Source organism: Aethalodelphis obliquidens, unplaced genomic scaffold, assembly GCF_003676395.1.
Source record: "Aethalodelphis obliquidens isolate GAN/ISIS:26980383/991018 unplaced genomic scaffold, ASM367639v1 scaffold2, whole genome shotgun sequence".
NCBI classification, from domain to species: Eukaryota; Metazoa; Chordata; class Mammalia; order Artiodactyla; family Delphinidae; genus Aethalodelphis; species Aethalodelphis obliquidens.
Genome location: NW_020837946.1, coordinates 14,976,496 through 14,994,712, shown reverse-complemented (window position 1 = coordinate 14,994,712; position 18,217 = coordinate 14,976,496). Strand labels below are relative to the sequence as shown.

At 41.9% G+C, this 18,217-nt stretch overlaps 1 protein-coding gene across 5 annotated transcripts in view; it reads left to right on the top strand.

Annotated features, from left to right (window-relative positions):
• The window catches only part of ACSL3 (acyl-CoA synthetase long chain family member 3), a 135,124-nt gene that overhangs the window by 79,991 nt on the left and 36,916 nt on the right, over positions 1-18,217 (top strand). For 2 of the 5 annotated variants that reach the window (XR_003435581.1, XR_003435579.1), the window contains exon 15: positions 4,880-4,963. Coding sequence is in view for 3 of the 5 variants with exons in the window: in XM_027120156.1 (XP_026975957.1) it covers positions 221-378 (158 nt within the window). In the remaining 2 variants the exon portion in view is untranslated. Of the gene's footprint in view, positions 1-220; positions 2,334-4,879; positions 5,273-18,217 lie in introns of those variants that run through there. The other 3 variants (XM_027120156.1, XM_027120165.1, XM_027120177.1) reach the window with 2 other exon arrangements.

Genomic DNA, 18,217 nt, shown 5'->3' with positions numbered 1-18,217 from the left:
ATGTAGATTTTCTCAGCAGTATTTTGCTATTGTAATTCTCATACATAATCTGTTTCTTCTTGTATTTCTGAAGGATAGATTGTTTAGAAGTGAGATTTATGAGCTGTTGGCTTTGCATTTTGATGAGTGCTCAAAGACTGAGGAAGTTAAATTATTTGCCAAGAATTTTAATTGTATATTTTTCATGACCTTGCATTTACATTTCTTTTCACCGTCTCAGCAAGTCTGGAAAAGTTTGAAATTCCAGTAAAAATTCGTTTGAGCCCTGAACCGTGGACCCCTGAAACTGGTCTGGTGACAGATGCCTTCAAGCTGAAACGCAAAGAGCTTAAAACACATTACCAGGCGGACATTGAGCGAATGTATGGAAGAAAATAATTATTCTCTTTCAGCATCAGTTTGCTGCAGGGAGCTCAGATCAAATAGGAAAATACTTGAAATGCATGTCTCAAACTGTGAGGCAGACTCCATTCCTCATATTAAACCTAAACTGTTATTTCTCATGACATCACCATTTTTAACTAACAGGATTAGTAAAATATTAAGACAGCAAACTTGTGTCTGTCTCTTCTTTCTTCCCCTCCTCCAAGTTACTTTACCACCTAGGACTGCACTTGTCAGCATGAGGACTTTTTTGAATCATCTTGGGGGAACAGTGATTTTAAAACCTCAAGTTTTTAAACATGATTTGTATGTTCTGTATAGTGTTCAGTTTGTAACTTTTTAAAGTTTGGATGTATAGAGGGATAAATAGGAAATACAAGAATTGGTTATCTGGGGGGCTTTTTTACTTACAGTATTTAAACATGCAAGGGTATGGATGTGAAATTATGTAAATTTAATTCAAATGCTTATGAATCAAATCATTGTTGAACAAAAGATTTGTTGCTGTGTAATTATTGTCTTGTATGCATTTGAGAGAAATAAATATACCCCTACTTATGTTTTAAGAAATTGAGACCTTGTGAATATATGCCTGACAGTGTCTTCTTTATATATTTATTTTTTCTTAGAAAAGAAATTAAGTTTGGTTGGTCCTGCATGAAACAAAATAGCAATAGAGGGTTATGGTTTCATAGTAAAGAAGAAAACACAGCAAGGGTAGCACCAGTGGATCATTAATCTCTGGTAGTTTACCATCAGAATATCAGAGTCTTCTAGTCAGCTGTGGAAACTAGGAAACTAAAGTTTTAGAATTGGGCACAATTTGAAAAGTTAAGGTAGAATTAAAAAAAAAAAAAGGATGGAATGTTATTCTTTATTTCATTGACTACATGTACATTGAGTTGTCTGTGTTTATGACATATTAGTCACGGATAATTATTCTATCCCACTCTACTTTTAGTCTAGCTGTTTAGTGATATATCTCATTTCCAAATTAGGATTATTTTCTTGGATAGTTTGCACTGGGTGTGTGTGTCAGCCACTGTCAGTGTCTGTTGGCACCTTATTGAAAAAGCACCTTATCTTTTCTACCATAACCTTTCTACACTAGAAAATGAAATAATTGAGAATGCTTCTAGTAATAGCATTCTTGCTATGATACATGAGCATTTAACTTTATAATGAGGTGAGTTAAGATTTAATTTGCAGGTTTTTAATGTCAGTGTGGAAATTATTTGTGATTCTAAAAATACTGTATTATATATAGTACGTCTTTTCATATGTATTGCTTGTCTGTTGTTTGGCTATTATTAAGAGTGATGTTGCACCAATTAAGATGTGTTTAGACTAGGATGTAAAAAAATCATAGGTACCATGTTTTTCATGTCATATTAGTTATTTTCTTGATTCTCAGTTACTTTAGGCACCAAGAAGGCAAAACAAAACAAAAATACACATATGTGAAAAGGTATGAATGTAGATCTGCGTAGGATAGTGGGAGTGTTGAGGACCTGTAACCCTGTAGTTTTTGGCCATATCATGAACACATCGTATTTGGAGATATTGTAATATGGTGTTTTTTGTTTTAAACTTTTCTTGTATTCATGTATATATTTGTATTATGTTTTGAATGCTTTTCTTGTCATAGTTTAAGTTTTCACAGAGTTTTGAAAAACTGCCAAGAAGAAGTAAAAATAGGGAAAAATTAAATGGAGCCTCTCTAAAATGTTGTGATCTAAACATTAAAGTTAGCTTGGGTGGACAGAATTTGTTTCTGATGCTTTATCTTTAGAATTATTACTTGCTTTCAAATGACTTTTGGAAAGTATTTAGAAAAAACCATTCAGCGCTTCAAAGGAGAGATATCAGTATAACTGTGACTTGAAATAGTGGCATATGAATATGTAGCTTATCACTGATTCAGAATAAAAGTTGTTTCTTTTCAGAAACATCTAATAAGACTGGCTTAATCTGTACATAGTCCCATTTTTCTCTCTGTCTCTCTTTTTTTTTTATAATTCCTTTCATTCCTAAAATACCAGATGCCAGGTGTCAGATGCCACAGCAGAATATGAAATTAAATAAGTAGAATCCCCTTTCCAATTACTTTCTAATCCAAACCATCTTTAGTGACTTGAAAAATAGTACGTTTTAATGTTATCCTTTCAAAAAAGAAAAAGTTGGTTGATTTGGGGGGAGGAAAAAACACCCAACAACTGTAATTTGATTATAAGAAAAATACTGGTTTAACCAGAAGATACTTGGAGGGAAACTTTCAGGAATTTCACAGTAAATGGCTAAGTCTAATTAATATACACGTCTGAAAAGAGACTATAGATTCTAAAAGGATGTCTTCTGAGAACTGTTGTTTGCCAGAAGTAAGCTACATGAAGAGTTCTTGAATCTCTCCTGTAAGTCTAGCAGTTTACATCAGGTAGATTGGTGGCCACCTCTGTCCTGTCGTTCCCCCCGATGCCGCCCCGCCCCACATCCCCACTCCCCCTGCTGGTATTTCTTAGCTTAAACTTCATTAGAAAGTTCTTACTGACAACAGAACAAAACTGTAAGCGTTAGCTACTTTTTAATACTACTTTGTTTTTAAGTAATGGATTTGATATCTATGATCTCTAAAGTTTCTGATATTAAAACTCAGTATTTTGTTTTTCCAAAGAAAGAAAAGTTCTGTCCGTAAAAGTCAAACTTGATTTGACATTCCTGAAATACTCATTGAAAAGGAGTTAGGAGAATTGTCTTTCTCGGCCTAGCAATCCACTTGAAGGGAGACTTTACTGGAGCTCTGTTTGAATGCGCAGGCTCAGCGGCCATGGCTCACGGGCCCAGCCGCTCCGCGGCATGTGGGATCTTCCTGGACCGGGGCACGAACCCGCGTCCCCCGCATCGGCAGGTGGACTCTCAACCACTGCGCCACCAGGGAAGCCCGAGAAGCTCTGTTCTTGATGTGCCTGCTTTGCTAGCATTCTGTCCTCACTTGCCCTGAGCCCCCTGAGTCCCTCCCTCCCTTGGGCTTTGAGGGCACAGGAGCCACACTGTCCGCCAAGTCAGTGGTGATAAGAGGTTTTCTGCGCGTAGAACATTCACATAGCTTGAAGGCTTGCATAGAGATGATAAATCAGAATTTGGCATTAAAATTTGTGGGGCAAAGGCAAGGTGGCAGCAATGAAACATCCAAATTTCGTGCCTGCACGGAGTCCTGGCGTCACGGGAGGAAGCTTCCTGTCTCTGAAACCGACCCCTCCCTGCCTTCAGCTGCTGTTCATGTTGGTTTCTGACAAGACCGGGTGTATGTACCTTTATACTAACGTGAACTTCTATAAACGTAGGTCTTTGTGTGTAGTCTTGTAACTGTAACAAAACATATGGCAGCTTCAGTGTTTGGTTTGAATCAGTTTAAAAAGATTATTGTGCCTCATTTCTGTCATTAGCGTTGCTCAGATTATTAAACATAGGTAGCTTAGTATTTCTGCCATATCAAATACACCTGTAATTTTAGGATGAGGTAGGTAGGTCTCTGTTGTCATGGAAAGATTCTTCGGACATATCCGTGTAAAAACAGCAGGCTATGTACCTGTGTTGCCTGATTTTAAGTAATGAAAATACGTTAACCTTCAATCTGATTCCCCTCCAGCACTCCTGTCTCAGATTCCCTTCTCATTGACCCACATGCAGGCACGCAGGCTACAAGGGCACGTCTGTTTAGAAACCACCTGTCACCCCAGGGCCTTGACATGGGACTGAGTAGCTGTTGCTTAACTTTTCTGAGCGGATTAAAGTGTTAAAATTATAACGAGGGATATGTGTGTCCGCATTTAATGTTACGTGCATTTTTCTAGTCAGTTCAGACTTCTCAAAACACTCTTCAGCAAACCCTTCCGCATCAGTGCCTTTCTTTACTGATGCCTTTGAATACTGTTCACTTTGGTGGGATTCATTCAGGGGCAACTTCTCCCATTTGGTGGTGGTTCAGGCTGGGCTGGAAAGGAAGAAGGGCAAGAAGGTGCTGATGTATAAAATACCAGCCCTAACAGCCCAGCCGTGTGTGCCCTGGAAGCCCCCTGTGTGGGTGCTGAGAGCTGGGCCTCTTGGTCCTGAGCTGCCCAGCCCCCACTGGGGCCTCGCCCCCTCCCCCTCCCCCCCCAGGCGAGCCCGGGGCACGTTCTCCTCCTCTGCTACGTGCTTGGCCTGCCCTGCAAAATAGCCCTCTGCTCAGCTGCAGTGCTGACAACAGTATCGCTTACCTACCTGTCTGGGTTCCAATGATTTCTGCCTCAAGAGGAGTGTGGCAAAGCCTCAGGGAGTGAAAAGAAAAAAGTGCCACAAATGGAGGAAAGACAGCTGTTCTACAGCCACCATCACAAGTAGCCACCGGAATCTGATTTAAATCTGTTCGCTTGATCAGCAGCTCATCTTTGGAAAGCAAGATGTAGCAGAGGCTGAAAATGTTCTTATGTTTTTTGCCCATTAATTCCACTTCTAGGAGTCTAAGAAAATACCCGAGATGTGGATTGAGAGTTCCTGCACGACCTTCATTGTGACGTTGTTTACAGTAATACCCAAACAGGTGATATTATATAACATTCATTTGATTCATTTGATGGGTTATGTAGGCAAGAAAAGTGTCACTGCAACTTCTTTTATTATGAACATTATTTCGTATTATGCATCATTTTGGGGGGAAGAAAGTGGGAATAAAAATTCAGCAGGCTCTTCCAGTCATAAATCTGTGTGTGTGTTTGTATGCATGTATAAATGTGCGTGTGTGTATTGCATAGAGAAGAGCCTGGAAGAAAATGTGCTAACATGGTGGTTTAGGAAGTGTGGCTGACTTATTTTTCTCTTCATACTTTATTAAAAGCTTTTTACAATGGCATTCCTTACTGCTGTCATAAAAATCCAAGCTTATAAGAACAACTAGTTTAAAGCTTTTTTATTTTTCTTATTCTGGCAAAATTAATAATTTTTAAGAGAAAAAAAAGTCTTGAAATTGTCTCATGTTTTGGTAAAGAAATAACCAGAAACCCTTATATTTTCTAATCTCTTATTTATATTAGTTTCCTAGGGCTGTCATAAACTAGTACCACAGATTGGGTGATTTAAACAAGAGGAATCTATTCTCTCACATTTCTGGGGGCTAGAAGCCCGAAATCGAGGTATCGGCTGGGCCGGGCTCCCTCTGAGACCTCTATGAGAATCCTTCCTTGCCTCTTCGTTGCTTTCGGAGGTTTGCGTGATCTCTGGTATTCCTTGGTGGGTAGATGCATGTCTCCAGTTCTCTGTCTTCACATGGCATTCCCTCCATGTCTTCATCTTCCCTTTGCAAATATCCCTGTATCTAAATTTCCCCTTTTTATAAGGACTTGGTCATGATTGGGTTAAGGCCCACCCTAATGACCTCATTTTAACCGGACGGTCTGCAATGAGTATCTCCAAATGAGGTCCCATTCTGAGATTTAGGAGCTAGGACTACAACATACCTCTTTTTTTTTGGAGCGGAGGGGAGACACAATTCAGCCCATAGCTGAATTTGTATATTTTTTGAAAACTTTCTTCAATTTTACTTTTTTTTTTTTTTTTGGTGGTACGCGGGCCTCTCACTGTTGTGGCCTCTCCCTTGGCAGAGCACAGGCTCCGGACGTGCAGGCTCAGCGGCCATGGCTCACGGGCCCAGCCGCTCTGCGGCACGTGGGATCCTCCCGCACCGGGGCACGAACCCGTGTACCCTGCATCGGCAGGCGGACTCTCAACCACTGCGCCACCAGGGAAGCCCTTGAATTTTACTTGCTTATCAGTCTTGTTTTTTCTGTCTTTATAATGTGATACGTGAGTACCTGCTCCAGTCTTCTACTCTTACATTAAACATGTTTTCCCTTGGTAATTCCTTCCCTGTTCTGAATATCTTTATTTTCATATACTTAGTTTGATTTTTTTCCTCTTATTTACTGTTTCATTACTTTATTTGAATTTTACCATAACCAAATACTGTGGAACTTTTGTCCTCCAAGCAGACCTTTTCTAAACCCTTCATGTATATCCAATAGATTTGTTACATTCTTCTCCTTCCCCTCTAATGTAGAACTTTATCAGTATCAGTTCAGGTGGTTTATTGTTTTTCAGATCATCCATTTAAATAAGTGTAGGTAATCTGCTCATCTTTAAAAGCAGCTCCCACAAGAAATGGAAGATCAGAGAGGTGGTACTTTCCTCCTATGTTTTTCCCGAAAGGCAAAAGTTCTCCTCTGCTCTTTGGTTTTGTCTTTGGCTGGTATGCTGATTCTGTGTTATGGCACTGGTGTATTCTTGGCTTGTTTCTTCTCTGCCCCCAGTCCAGCGGCCACCCCTGTGGGATGGTTATTGCCAGTCCTTTAAAGACCAGGCCTGTGGCTCCATCCCTACTGTGAAACTTTTAAAAAGTTTCATTTGAAAGTAATTCCAGACATAAAACATTGCAAAAATATCATAATAGTTTTTAAAGAATTGCTGATTTAACATAATAGACGAATGTATGCCCATTATAAAATTTCTAGCAATTCAGAAATATAAACTGAAAATAAAAATTCTCCATCTACACACAGAGTTTTTAAAGGGCATATTAAAGGCTGAATTATATCCCTCCCCTCAGTTCATCTGTTGAAGCCCTAACGCCCAGTACCTCAGAATGCGACTGGAGGCTGGGCCTTTAATGAGGTAATTAAATTAAAATGAGGCCTTTAGAGTGGGCCTTAATCCAATATGGTTGGTGTCCTTATATGGAGAGATTAGGACACAGACACACACAGAGGGAAGAACTTGAGACAAGCCAAGGAGAGCGGCTTTAGAAGAAACAACCCTGCCAACACCTTGACCTCAGATGTCCAGCCTCTGCAATTGCGAGAAAGATTTTAGTTGTTTAAGCCCCCCAGTCTGTGGTGTTTGTCTTAGCAGCCCTAGCAAACTAGTACAGAGCATAAGTGGACCATGGTGTATATTCTGGAACTTGCCTTTTTTTCATGGAGGGTACACTGGGCATCTTCCCAGGTCAGTATGCATAGGTTTACCTAATTAATTAATAACGTGATCTTTTTAATGGTTTCATAGTATTCCATAGCATGGATGTATTGTATAGTGTGTTTAATCATTTTATTGCTGGGCATTTAGGTTGTTGAAAATTTCACTACTAGGATCAGTGTGACAACAGACAGCCCTTACTAAGATTTTTGTGCCTAAGTGGAAACTCATCTATAGGATAGCTCCCTGATAGCGGACTGGCTAGATCAAACCTTTTGCAAGCTATTCAACTGCTATTTTGTTTTGAATGTATATATCCTAACTCCTCCGGTAAATTTCAATTCCAGAGGATGTGAGTCCTTTAGTGATTCTTTGTATCCTCCTAGTCTAGTGTAATATGACTTTCTCCTAAAAGATTCTGAATAAGTGCTACTGTTTTGCTTTCATCAGTTAGCCTTTAATTCAGTCTAAAATGCAGGGAACAAGGCGAAAGATGGTGAGCAATGTGACCCTGGCAGGCCCGTCCCTGTGAGCCGCCATGGACACAGTGTCAGGTTAGGTTTTTTTGGTCATATGTTTCCTCCCTCCCTCCCTCTCTCTCTCCCTTCTTTTTTCCCTGATTACAAAGCATAATTTCATATGCCTTTTGAGTCCTTTGTGGAATTGTTTTGTTCTGCTGTTTCCCAGGAACACACTAGTAATGAGTAACATAAAACCGAATCCAGTTCCATTAATCAAGCAGAGCTCATGCAGGTATTTTCTGTGGAACTTAGGCAGCCTTGCTGTCGTGTATCTTGCCTTGCCTCCTCCGCGGCATTTACAGGAAGCAGCAGGGGCTGTGTGGGGGTAACTGATGTTGCTGTCTGCCACCGACTACCACCTGTTGTACCGTGAATCAGCAGCCCCGTGACACTGTCCAACACACATGCGGAATGTTTGTCAGCTGCCACTTCCCGTCTTCCCAAAGTGGCGTAGTCACAGAGCCTCTCTCTCTCAGACTCAGGGCACTCTGGGCAGCAGGAAAGGCTATTTCCAGAGGTAGAGAGGATGATGGATGCAGACTCACCATAGCAAGACACCTACAGCCACTAGTCATCTCCATGCCCTTGATGTTGAAACTGATTGTGGATACGTGAAGAAAAGGATGGTTCTGGGATTGCAGTGTTGGTAACAAGAATTACCTTTTGAATTTTATGATCGGTCTCTCTATTTACCCCCCAAGTCCTGTCTTTTTCTTTTTTTTTGCTTTAAAGATATGGAAAAAATAATTTCAGTTTTATTGGAAAAACCTCTTGAATAGCCATGCTCCGTGAGATGCTAACAATTCTCATGCTTGTGGGTTCTGGAATAATAATAATAATGTAATGATAGTTATTATTATTATAGTTAACACTGAGAATTAGCCAAGTATTTGATGTGTGTTAATCCCCATGACAGAGCCACAAAAAAGGGTGTCCTTATTCATCTTGCTTTACATGAGGAAGCTGAGACTTACAGCAGTTAAATGAGTAAGTGACAGAGCCGGGTAGGCACTGAGTCCGTCTGACACACATTGCAAACTAGTTTGGTGGACCCCAGTCTCCTAGACTCCAGACTCTCTTGGTTAATGCTGCCAGGCCTTTCCGAGCTGTCCTGCTGGTCCTGACCTGTTGACTGGCTGTAATAGCTCCAAACCTCTCATCCCTGCCTTGTTGACCCAGGATGCTAACCATATTCTGCCCGCGTAGTCTCCCACCCTTGCTTCTCCAGGCCTGCCCCAGTGTCCAGGAGTGGCACTGACATCTTTCCTGAGAAGTCAGTGAAATGACAACCACTCAGCTGATGGCTTACTGTGTGCCCCACACGGCGCCAGACGCTTTATGTAGACGAGGTATAAATGAACACATTGACTGTATGAAAACAGGAAGACTGCTATATCCTTAGAATGGAGTTTTGTTAACTTCGGTTTAGAGTGGACATCCTAGTTACCCTGTTCCTGACACGCACGTTTGAATTTCTATTTTGGTTTGAATTTGATAATTGTACCCACATTTTCCATTTAAATTTTCCATCTATTGGTTTCCTTTTTCTTTTTAAACTTTATTGAGGTATACTTTATATACCATAAAATTTACCCACTTGAAGTGTGTAATTCAGTGATATTTAGTCAATTTATAGAGTTGGGCAACCATCGCCACAATCCAGTTATAGAGCATTTCTCTAACCTCATAAAGATGCCTCGCCTGTTTACAGCCACTCTGGGGGCTTCTTTTGCTCCCTCCTGCCCCCACCCTGGACTTTAAAATACTTTCTCAAGGAGGGGGGTCAGAACTTGCACTGTGGACCTTCTGGGATTTCCTTCTCTGTTAGCGCGAGCTGTGGTGTCTGGCAGCAGTGCTAAAAGTCTAGTTGGTTCTCTATATCCTGGTGGCTTCAGATGCTGGCTCCCTCAGGGGGACCTCAGATATCTGCAGCCTCTCCCCTGGCGACATCACCCAGAGCTTTTCGATATGGGGATACAGACACCTGCTGTAGCCCCAGCAGGATCCCTCCCACCTCCACCCAGACTTTCCATGGGGCTCTTTCACCTTGATGAGGAGATTCTGTGGGACGAAAGAGAGCTGGCATGTCCTTGGGTACTAAGGGCAGCCTTCTCTGGGTGCAAGGTCAGCACAGACCTCCCCACTGCACCCACCTCTGCTTGGGGAAATGGTGGTGGCGGTGGGTGAGTTTGTTCCCGTCGCTTCTCCTGACTCACGTGGTTGCAACGTCATCTTCCCATGGCTCTTCTTCAGGTTTCGGCAACGCTGGAGTGGTTTGCCAGTCCTGCTGTTGAGCAGAGCGCTGGTGAGATGTAATTGCATCTCACACCTCACCATGTGACAGTGTGCTGTGCTCCTATGCAACCCTAGACCTCTCCTCTCTGTCCCACTTTATGTATTTGTTTGTTCGCAAAAGTTGCCAAGGAGATGTGCCTCTTATGAACTGTGGACTGAGATCCTCACACCAGGAAGTGCAGAGCTACGTAGAATATAGAATCTTTGCTGTCACTGGGAGCTTTGTCCACGGCAATCCCTTCACCTTTTGTTTGGGTATTTCACACACCAGTGTTCCATGTAATATACACTCCTTAGGTTGAGAAAAATTGAGGCTCAGAGACATTAAGTAAACTGGACATGGTCACACAGCAGAGATACACACAAACTAGGTCTGTCTGCAGACTGAGGAGTAACAAGGTGCAAGGAAGAAATCTTGTACCCAACACCAGGGACATAGATTAAAATGAAGGAACAGTCCTATGATGGACTATTATGCAGTTATTTAAATTCCTCTATTTAAAAATATTTAATTGAGCAACGGAGGCTGTTAGAAGCTATGGACAAAATGGAGCTTGTGAATATGCAGAGTGAAAAGCCCAGTGTGAGATGTGTAACATGCTCACTCCATGAAGCGATGCACATTATAAGAGCACAAGCAAACAAAAAGGAGAATGGAGAGAAAGTGAATGAATAAAAAAGGTACTGTTGACAAATATAGACTCTGTGAAGCGCAACACCCCTCTGGCACCATTCCCCTTACATTTCTAGGTCTGTCTTTGGCTTCTCCTGTGTGGCTGTATCCTCCTCTAGCCAGCCCTTTAAACAGAAAGGGTTCATCAGGCTCAGTCCCAAGCCCTCTTCTCTCCCCAGGTGATCTCGTCCAAGCCCAAAGCTTCATAGCCAAAACACGCTGGTAACCCACACACTGCTGTCTCCAGCTCTGTCTTCTCTGAGTGCCAATCCAGTGGCTCTGTTTGCCGAACATCTCTACTTAGATGTCCCAAAGCACCTCTAAGTTAAATGCGTAATAATCCTGTCCATAAAAGCAAGCTTGGTCCTTTCTGCATGCTCTGTCTTAGTGAATGCAATCATTTGTCCATCTAGCTACGGCCTGGGTACCATCTTGGACTCCTCCCTTGCACTTATTTCCAGTAGCCAACCAGGCACCGACGCCTGTGTATCATGCCTTCTAAATCTCTCTTGAATGGTCCGTGTCTCCACCTCTGCCACCACCACTGTAGTGCAGTCTGTCATCAACACCCACCTCGATTGTGAAAATAGCCTACTCACCGGTCTTTCTGTGTTCATTGTCTATATTCCTGATTTTTCCCATGCTGCTACCAGGTTGATCTTTCCAAAACATGAATCTAATCATGCCTTAAAAAGAAAGTCTTATTGAGATATAATTCACATACCATACAATTTGCCCATCTCAAGTATAAAATTCATGCTTTTTAATATATTCACAGAGTAGTGCAAACATTGCCACAATCTAGTTTTAAGAATATTTCCATCACCCCAAAAAGAAACTACATATCCGTTAGCAGTGACCTTCCATTACCGTATATTCCCAGGCCTAGGCAAACACTAGTACTGTACTTTCTGTCTCTCTGGATTTCCCTATTCTGGACACTTTCTATAAATATAATCATACAGTATGTGGTGTTCTGGGACTGGCTTCTTTTACTTAGTGTAATGTTTTCAAGGTTCATCCATGTTGTAGCATGTGTCAGCCCCAGTTGAATGAAGGAATGATGGACTTGGGGCCTGAGGATATCGTGGGTGAATTCTCTAACACCAACCAGGTGTGTGATACAGTTGTCCCTCAGTATCTTTGGGGATTGGTTCCAAGAGCCCCTCAGATACCAAAATCCGCGGATGTTCAAGTCCCTTGTATAAAATGGCGTGGAATTTTCATATAACCTATGCACATCCTCCTGTGTACTTCGTCATCTCTCGATTAATTATAATACCTAATACAGTTGCTGGCACATAGCAGATTCAAGTTTTCACCTTTGGAGCTTTCTGGAATTTTTTTTCGAATATTTTCCATTAGTAGTTGGTTGAATCTGTGGATGTGGGACCCATGGATACAAAGAGCTGACTGTACATCACTTCTCTCTCCCAGACTAAGTGTTCTGATCTATAAATGAAAACTGTGAACTGGTTGTGATGATTCCACTGGCTACAGTATAATGGGCTTAGACTAGTACCTGGAGATGCTGATGCTAGAGAAATGGTTGTTGAATCTGAATCTGTGCAGTTTCCATGGGCACAAACCATCCTCTTTCCTGGTCTAAACTCTTACTCACAGGGCTTTGTAACTGGCAATCTCTACTTCTCCATTAGTCAGAATCCTTCACATCCTTCCAGGTTGACCTGAAAACTCCCCTCCTTTGTGACCTCTTTCCTTACTAGCTGAACCCACAGTGATCAGTCCCACCTCTGACTTCTCGCTGTCTTGTATCACTTCTTTGATAATTTCTTCTTCTCCTGTGTTCTCTGTTTCTCTTTTGCTAGAAGTCTTGTTAGTCTGATATTGGATCCACGGATTGGTCTTCTGTTATCTTTTCTATCTTTTTTTTATCTCATGTTTTGGACCTTATTTTTGGGACATTATCTTAATTTTACTTTCCAATTCTTGTGATGAATTTTTCTGTTTGTAGTCATTTAAAATTTTTCAATAGTTCTTATTTTTGTCACAATTTTCCTTTCTTTAGCATCCTATTTTTATTTTATGGTGCAATTACTGATTAGAGTTTTCTTTTTTTGAGTTCTCATCTATAACTCATTTTTCTGTAAATTTGTTGGAGTCATTAAAAAAATAAAGGTCTCTATGCTGAATGGCTGGTCATACTTGCGTTCCTTCAAATTAAAGTGTGAGGCAATAAAAATGTCCTGTATGTGGGCAGGACCTGTTAACTGGAGGGCTTTGGAGTTTGAGCATCCTGAATGCTAGAATGCAGAGACGTTTCCAGTGGGGCCGTTTGATTTGTTCTGAGGAGAACTCTCTGATGATTAGACTGGAGAACTGGGTGGGTGTGGATGCTGTCTGGATACCAGGTGTTTAAAGTGAGTGCAGTGGGGCAATGCAGCTGCTTCTTGTTCACAACTTCATTTCACTGTATTCATCACTCCTGTTGTTTCTGAGTTCTGAAACTCACCAGGGTTTGGCAGAATAGACAAGCTTTTTTTCTGGAATGTATTCCCTTCCACACAGACTCCAGGCTGTGATTTCCTGTTATTTTCATTTTAACCTGCCTTCAGCCATCCTCTGTCTTCCAGACATGTGTTGAATTTTCATTAACCGCCTCCTCTCTTTAATTTTCTTTACTGTTGTTGGGTTTATGTCCACTTAAATTTTCTGGCTACCATTTTTTGGTTTTTTTTTTTTTTTGCGGTACGCGGGCCTCTCACTGTTGTGGCCTCTCCCGTTGCGGAGCACAGGCTCCGGACGCGCAGGCCCAGCAGCCATGTCTTACGGGCCTAGCCGCTCCACGGCATGTGGGATCTTCCTGGACCGGGGCACGAACCCGTGTCCCCTGCATCGGCAGGTGGACTCTCAACCACTGCGCCACCAGGGAAGCCCCTGGCTACCATTTTAATAGGAACTCAGGAGTGGGAAGGAGTTAAACTTCAACTTTCCATCTAGAACTTTCTATACTACTTATTTAATTATTCAAATCAAGATAATTTTCTACTTATGAGACTGGATTGTTAGGGATCATGTGTATTCTTTACTTCATGAAGTCTAGCTCAGTTTCTTCTATGTGGGTGCTCAATTGATGTTTCTCAATTGAGCTTTAACATGTAAGGTCCGCCACTTTACTTCCTGTTTCACGTTTTTATCTGTCCTCACAAGTGCAATTTCTCCTAAGATGGACTCACATCTGGAGAGCCATTTCCATCTCCATCTTATGGCCTTTTCTATTTTCTGTCTTGACTGTGCACTTCTGCAGGATTTGAAAGAGATGAGAAAATATGGTGAGTACCCTCGGTGGAGAGATTCATATTCTATAACTCGTCTTCAAAGTGATAGTCCTCTTGGCTTACTTTCCTTCCAGGGAAAAGCATAACCTGGGCATTTTATCCCTTATCTCTTGCTTGTTTTGGCTCACTAGGAAGAGTAGGTTATTTCCTCTTGTAAGTGCCAGAGTTCTCTGAGTTGGGGGGCGCCTTTCCCTCCTTCCCCATGGCTCTGAACACGTGGGTGTGCACACTTCCATGCCCCCACCCCACATACCCTAGTATACGCTGGACATTTTTCCCCTCAAAAGAAAACCAAATTGGTACTCTCATCCAAGTAAAAATCATCAAGCGGAGCAGCATGACATGGTCCTTAAATCCCATAGGTCATATTTTTGGCAAATAGCTGTGTCCTGTAACTGTCATTCCCATAATGTCCAGTTTACTCATCATCCAATGCATGACATTTTCTTGATCTTGGAATGTTCCATCTCAATTAATATTGGAGGAAGAAAAGTCATTCTTCTACATTGTACATGGAAAAAAAGTACATCATGGGGGTTTCCCTGGTGGCGCAGTGGATAAGAAGAATCTGCCTGCCAATGCAGGGGACACGGGTTCAAGCCCTGGTCCAGGAAGATCCCACATGCCGCGGAGCAACTAAGCCCACAAGCCACAATTACTGAGCTACTCACCGCAACTACTGAGCCCGTGTGCTGCAACTACTGAAGCCTGCGCGCCTAGAGCCCCTGCTCTGCAGAAAGAGAAGCCACCGCAATGAGGAGCCCGTGCACTACAACGAAGCCCAACACAGCCAAATTAAAAAAAATATATATATATACATCATGGAGCCTTTTCTCATCAAACTATAGAAGAGAAATTGGTGCCCTGCTGGGGTCTCCCAGGGGAGATGACTGGTCCAGCTCAGGAGGAAAGCTGGAAGATTCATGTATTGTGTACTTGGAAAAATTCATTGGGATGTTTTTTCTTTTTGTGCTTCAGTAATTAATAAAACCACCCCAATTTATTCACAACATGTATTCAACACAGAATAAAATTTTATTTGCACAGAATAAAATTTAACAAATCCATAATCCAACCCATTTGGAAATAGACAATATAAGAAAGAACATTGATTTTTGGGGACTAAGAAAGACATGACTTTGAATAGTAACTCAGCACCATCTTCTTGCTTTCTATCTTTCTATTTATTTACTATTGTGGTAAAATATATATTAAATTTACCATTTTGACCATTTTTAAGTGTGCAGTTCACACATTCACAGTGTTGTGCAACTATCACCACCTTCCATTTACAGAAGTTTTTCATTATCCCAAACTGAAACTGTGCCCATTAATACTAATTCCCCATTTCTCCCTCCTCCCCTCCTAGTAAACACTGTTCAAGTTTTTGTCTCTATGAATTGAATTTGCCTATTCTAGGTACCTCATTTAAATAGACTAATTTACAAATTAGTAAATTACAAATATTGTGACAGTACAATATTTGTCCTTTTGTGTTTGTCTCTTTTCGCTCAGTGTAGTGATTTCAAGGTTCATCCATGTTGTACGTAACATGTGTCAGAATTTCATTCCTTTAAAAAGCTGGTTCCGCTGTACGTATAGACCACATTTTGTTTATTCATTCATCTGCTTATGGGTATTTGGGTTGTTCCCACCTTTTGTTTATGGTGGCTAATGCTGCTTTGAATATTGGTGTAGAAATATCTGAGTTCCTGCTTTCATTTCTTTGGGGTGTACCCCCAGAAGTAGCATTGTGGGACCATAGAGTAATTCTATGCTTAAGGCTTTAAGGAATCATCACAGTTTTCCACAGCATCAGCATCATTTTACAGATGAGGAAGATGAGGCTTGGAGAGGTTGCCTTACTAGCCCAAGGTCACATAGCTGGCCTCTAAGGAGAGTTACTAATTTAGATAAATAAGTGTGTAACATGTATAGAGCTTGCCATAAATAGGCTGTCCATAAATGTATATTCTCTTGCCTTCTCCTTAGAGTTTACATTTACTTAAGACTCCACAGTCTTTCGTGTTCTTTACAGATCTCACAGAAACAACCAAACCCCTGCATCTTGGCTAAAGTGATTCGAGAAGCTTCTCATGTTTCAGAAGTGCCAGCTCCTTTCAAGCAACTCATGTGCTAATTACAAACCACCCACCTGTGTCCCTAGCCTTTTCTCAGACTTTGGTGACTGTAGTTAATTTGTAGTTTGTGGTTCTTGAGAGTAATAGAATTGCTTTATAAATTATTTCAATGTCGAATTTTCAGAAATGCAGATTGATCTGCCCCTTTCCCCTGTCTAGTCCTAAACACAAAGGTTGGAAGTGGTGAGCTCACTCTGTGTGTAGGTGGGCTGAACATGAAGGAAAGAGTAGGGCGTGTGAAGTTGAATTTGGGGGCCCTGTTGACCTTTCTTTGTCACAGGCTCTGCCTCTTGGTGTCTACCTTTAGACTTTGTCTTCTGGGTGACAAGTGACCTTCCTTCTCTGTCCTCCCTCTTTAATACCTGCCTGTAGGTTGTCTATCGGACATTTAAGTTGGTGTGATTGGAAATCAAGCTGCACTTCTCCCAGGATGATTTACCTCTAAAGCCTGAGTTCTGATAGTGAAATAAAAGCGTATTGTACAACTCCCAACAGGCTGGTGGGTGCTGAATTTTGGAAACTGGGGCTGAGATGGTCTTCCACGATGACAAGGAAAGCGTGCCTCGTAGGAGAGCAGCTTTGGATATGAAACACTGACATTACCTGCAGTATTTCCTGACTTAAGGACTAGAGTTGGGTGAAGCTGCTAAGTAGAGAACAGTTTGGGAGAAGTCAAAACCTCAAGCACCCTCAGTTCTCTCCTTTTTGGGCCAGGAGGAAATTGATTTTTTTCCTGAAAGAGTGAGATCACCAATCTAAAACACTCCCAGTCATGGAGGAGTTTGGGACGTCAGGAAGGTGAGGAGAGGAGGCGCTTTATTGCCTTGGGGGTGGAGAGGAGAGCAGTAAACAGAAGCAGCATTTCACACACGCTGGGACACAGGAAGACCGGTTCAGGAGGTGTAGTTCCGAGTCTGTCAACAAGATGGTGCAGGAACTCCGCTCTCAGCCTCTCCTCTGAGGCAGGATCCGTAGTCTCAGCCAGACTCCTGGTAGATTGATAAAATGGTTAGAAGGCATGATGAAGCCTTCACTGTGGCGAAGATACATTTTGACGTTTTAAGCATTCAGATTGAATATTCAATTAGAAATGGATCGAGTTCCTAATAAAGTAAATGAAATTACGAATGTGTACAAGAGCTCCTTGTACAGTGCCTGCCTATACGAGGGATCAATGTCAGGGAGAAGCAAAAGGAGACATGGGCAAGATGCTGGGTGGGGTGATGCAAAGCATCTCACGTTCCCAGAGAATCTTGAAGTCTAACTGGGGATTCGTTCCTTTGTCACACTGGGCATTTACTGCAGACAGCACTACTCTGGGTGCTGTGCAGACAGCAGTGAAAACTATCCCCAGCCTGTAGAGAGCTTGCATCCTATTGGGAGGATTAGACAAGTTAGATAAGAAGAATATGATGATATGCACTATGGGAAAAGTATTAAAACCGACAAGGGGAGGTGGAGGGCTACAATTTTAAATCATGTGACCTCTCTGAGACGGTGACATTTCGATAAGACCTACAAGATTGATGGGGCAAGCCGTGGGGATTTTAGGGGAAGAGCATTCTAGGCAGAGGGCACAGCAAAGGCAAAGGTCCTGAAGTGGGAATGTGTTAGGCTGGCCAGTGTGGTTGCAGAGGGAAGGAGGAAAAGCAGTAGGATTCGAGTCAGAGAGATACTGCTGGGGGCAGATAGGGGATTTTGTAGCAGATGGGTCATGTGAAAATGTGTAAGAATTATACGAACTTTGGCTTTTATCTTGGCATGGACAGGAGCCACTGAAGATTCTGAATATAGAAGTGACACGATCCGATTCATATTTTAAAAGGCTCACCTGGTTCCCGAATTGAGAAGGGGACAGAGGTAGGAGCAGGGAGACCAGTTAGGAGACGAGGGTGATGCTCT